Source organism: Colobus angolensis, unplaced genomic scaffold (assembly GCF_000951035.1).
Source record: "Colobus angolensis palliatus isolate OR3802 unplaced genomic scaffold, Cang.pa_1.0 Scaffold307, whole genome shotgun sequence".
In the NCBI taxonomy this organism is placed as follows: domain Eukaryota; kingdom Metazoa; phylum Chordata; class Mammalia; order Primates; family Cercopithecidae; genus Colobus; species Colobus angolensis.
In genome coordinates, this window is record NW_012116344.1 from 110,825 (window position 1) to 113,663 (window position 2,839).

Below are 2,839 nucleotides of genomic sequence, written 5' to 3' on the forward strand. Positions count from 1 at the left end.
AGTCGCGGGAGGCGTGCACTGCCAGGCGTGGACTGTGTGCCGCGGCCTCATGCCCCATGTGTCCCTCTGCCATGTGTGTGAGGGCAGGTTTCCATCCCAGAAACTGAAACGCACGTGTCTTTTGATTCTATGAAGACGGCACAGGCACAGGCTCCCTGAGCTGAGTTAGGCTTCCTCCTACGCTGAGCGAACCCCTGGCCGGCCCAGCCACCACAGACCCCAGAGAACCCCAGGGGGTCATGCCTCGGACACGGGCTCCACCCACCTGCCGGGGCTCGTGCCTCGGACGCGGGCTCCACCCACCTGAGGGGGCTCGTGCCTCGGACGCGGGCTCCACCCACCTGACGGGAGGTCGTGCCTCAGACACGGGCTCCACCCACCTGAGGGGGTCGTGCCTCGGACACGGGCTCCACCCACCTGCGAGCTTAGATTGCCTGGCCCACAAATCAGAGCAGAGAGGGCTCCTGGGTGACTGCGTGGGGTAGAACCAAAGATGGAAGAGTGGCCGGGCAGGAAACATCACCCACAATGACCAGGTGCCAAGGTGCCCTGCCAGGCTCACCAGCCCAAGGCCCCCACCTGTGACATCAGGAGCCACGGTATGCTTTGGTTGAAATAATTTTCATTTCCACCTGCTGCTGACACTGCTGGCTGTGGGTCTTCACGGCGAATCACTGACCACTTCTGCGCGGGTTCCCAGAAACCCGTTCCCTCCATGTTGCACCCCCCATCCCCCTCCGCGTTTCCCCCGTTGACTCCTGCGTCTTTGACTCCAACACTTGCTTCCTGGGGATCCCTAGTGACCAGCCCTGCCGGGGGTCTTCTGTGGGGAATCCTGGGGGCTGCACTCTGGGGAATCCTAAGGGACCACCCTCCTGACCAGTCGGCCTCAAGCAGGCAGCTGGGCTGCCCTGAGAGCTGCTCCTTGGCAGGTTCAGCCTCACGCCTCCCTCCGTGTGTCCCTCCCACCCAGGTACTTCCTGCAGCCCCGGGACAATGGTAGCAAGAGCCTAAAGCCAGACGACCTGGGCTCCCTGTGGCTGAACGTGGTATACACGGAAGACCATGTGTTTTCTTCTGACTATTACAGCCCTCTGCGGGACCTGCTGTTGAAGTCTGCGGACGTGGAGGTGCTTGTCTATGCTGTGGCCTGTGGGTGTGGGCAGGAGGTGCCACCTGCCTGGGGCCCCGCCCCACGCGTTGCCCCACCCCAGAGGGCACCTCCTCCCTGAGGGGACCTTTTCCGCACCTCCCAGCCGGGCCTGTTTCCCGCCCAGATGTCTGGACCCCTTTGCTGGGGGCACTGGTCCGTTGGCAGGTGGAGCCGTGGGAGCCTGGTGATGCTGATGACTCTCCGGGTTGTTTGAGGGGGACCCCATCATCAGGGTTCCTCTGCCGGCTCAGGAGCCCTAGAGCTGGCTGCATTTGGGGGTTGCTAGGAGGAGGTGCAGACGCCCCTCCAAGGGCCCAGCCAAGCAGCAGCAAATGGGAAGTTTTGGTGCTTTTGTGAATATATGTGTTTCTGTCTCAGCAAAGAGCCGTATCTATTGTGGCTGGAAGTGAGACCCCAGCCAGGGTGGGGACAGGCCTCTGAGGGTTCCACACCCCGGGCCCCGGCACTGACCTTGCCCCTCCCCGCAGCCCGTGTCAGCGTCCGCGGCCCACATCCTGGGCGAGGTTTGCCGGGAGAAGCAGGAGGCGGCCGTCCCGCTGGTGCGGCTCTTGCTACACTACGGCAGGGTGGTGCCCTTCATCAGTGCCATCGCCAGCGCGGAGGTGAAGCGGACCCAGTGAGTGCCCGTCCCGCCCCGCCCCGGGGGAGAGCGGCCTGGACCCGCTGCAGGGATGGCAAGGTCATCGCCGGGAACCACGTCCTGGCGCAGGGCTTGAGGGAATTCAAGGGTCCACAGAAACCGTGTGGATTCAGGCTTGCTTTCACAGACGCAGTTAATGATTCTTTTTCTTTTCTTTGAAAGCCCCATTTGCCTTTGAAATCCCGGGTAGAGTGAGTGAGTGAGGAGGGGAAACGGCTCCCAGGCTTGAGAACAGCTCAGGTCCCCTCCCTGGGGCACTTGGGGAGCCCATGAAAACGGGGCACGGCTTCCCTCAGGACCTGCTGAGCGCTGTTTCCAGACGCCTTTTTCTAGAAACATCGGGCTGCACCTGTGGCCACCGTAGCTGGCAGGAGGGGTTTGCTTCTCTGCTGGCCCTCGGATCCTGCCAGGGTCTGGTGCTCAATTCTCTGTGCAGGCACAGGCCGCAGAGGGCGAGAGGATGGGAGCAAAGGCCAGGCAGGCTCCTCCTGAGCTGGTGGCCACGCAGGCAGCCACGTGGTTCCCTCTGGCACTGTTGACACAGGAAGGTTCCATGGCCAGGGCCTCGAGCTCCTGGCCTGGTTGTGCTGCTTGTAAAACTTCAGGAAGCCGACTGATGGGCGTGCGCTGACCTCACGGCGCACAGGCAGGGGCTCGGGGCCAGGCTCTGCTGCGACTTGCTCTTCCGCGTCCCCAGGAGACAAACGCTGTCCCCATCGCCATTTCCCAGGGACCCCAACACCATCTTCCGAGGAAACTCACTGGCGTCCAAGTGCATCGACGAGACCATGAAGCTGGCGGGGATGCATTACCTGCACGTCACCCTAAAGCCCGCCATCGAGGAGGTGAGCACGGGGCCGGAGTCCTCAGCATCGCGGGGTGCGGGGAGGACTTCCCCCAACAGGGCACCGCACGGGGATCCAGCCAGACCACGAGCTGGGCGTGAACGTCCGCCCCTCCGGCCTTGCCGCAGGGATGCTGATTCATTCGCTTTTATCGAGAGGATGTTCCCTGTGTACTCCAGA

At 62.9% G+C, this 2,839-nt stretch overlaps 1 protein-coding gene across 1 annotated transcript in view; it reads left to right on the plus strand.

Moving 5' to 3' along the window:
* Positions 1 to 2,839, plus strand: part of LOC105517766 (ras GTPase-activating protein 3-like) — a 43,252-nt gene that overhangs the window by 25,163 nt on the left and 15,250 nt on the right. Inside the window, 3 exon segments of the mRNA XM_011950435.1 lie at positions 974 to 1,130; positions 1,642 to 1,790; positions 2,545 to 2,659. Coding sequence (XP_011805825.1) covers positions 974 to 1,130; positions 1,642 to 1,790; positions 2,545 to 2,659 — 421 coding nt within the window.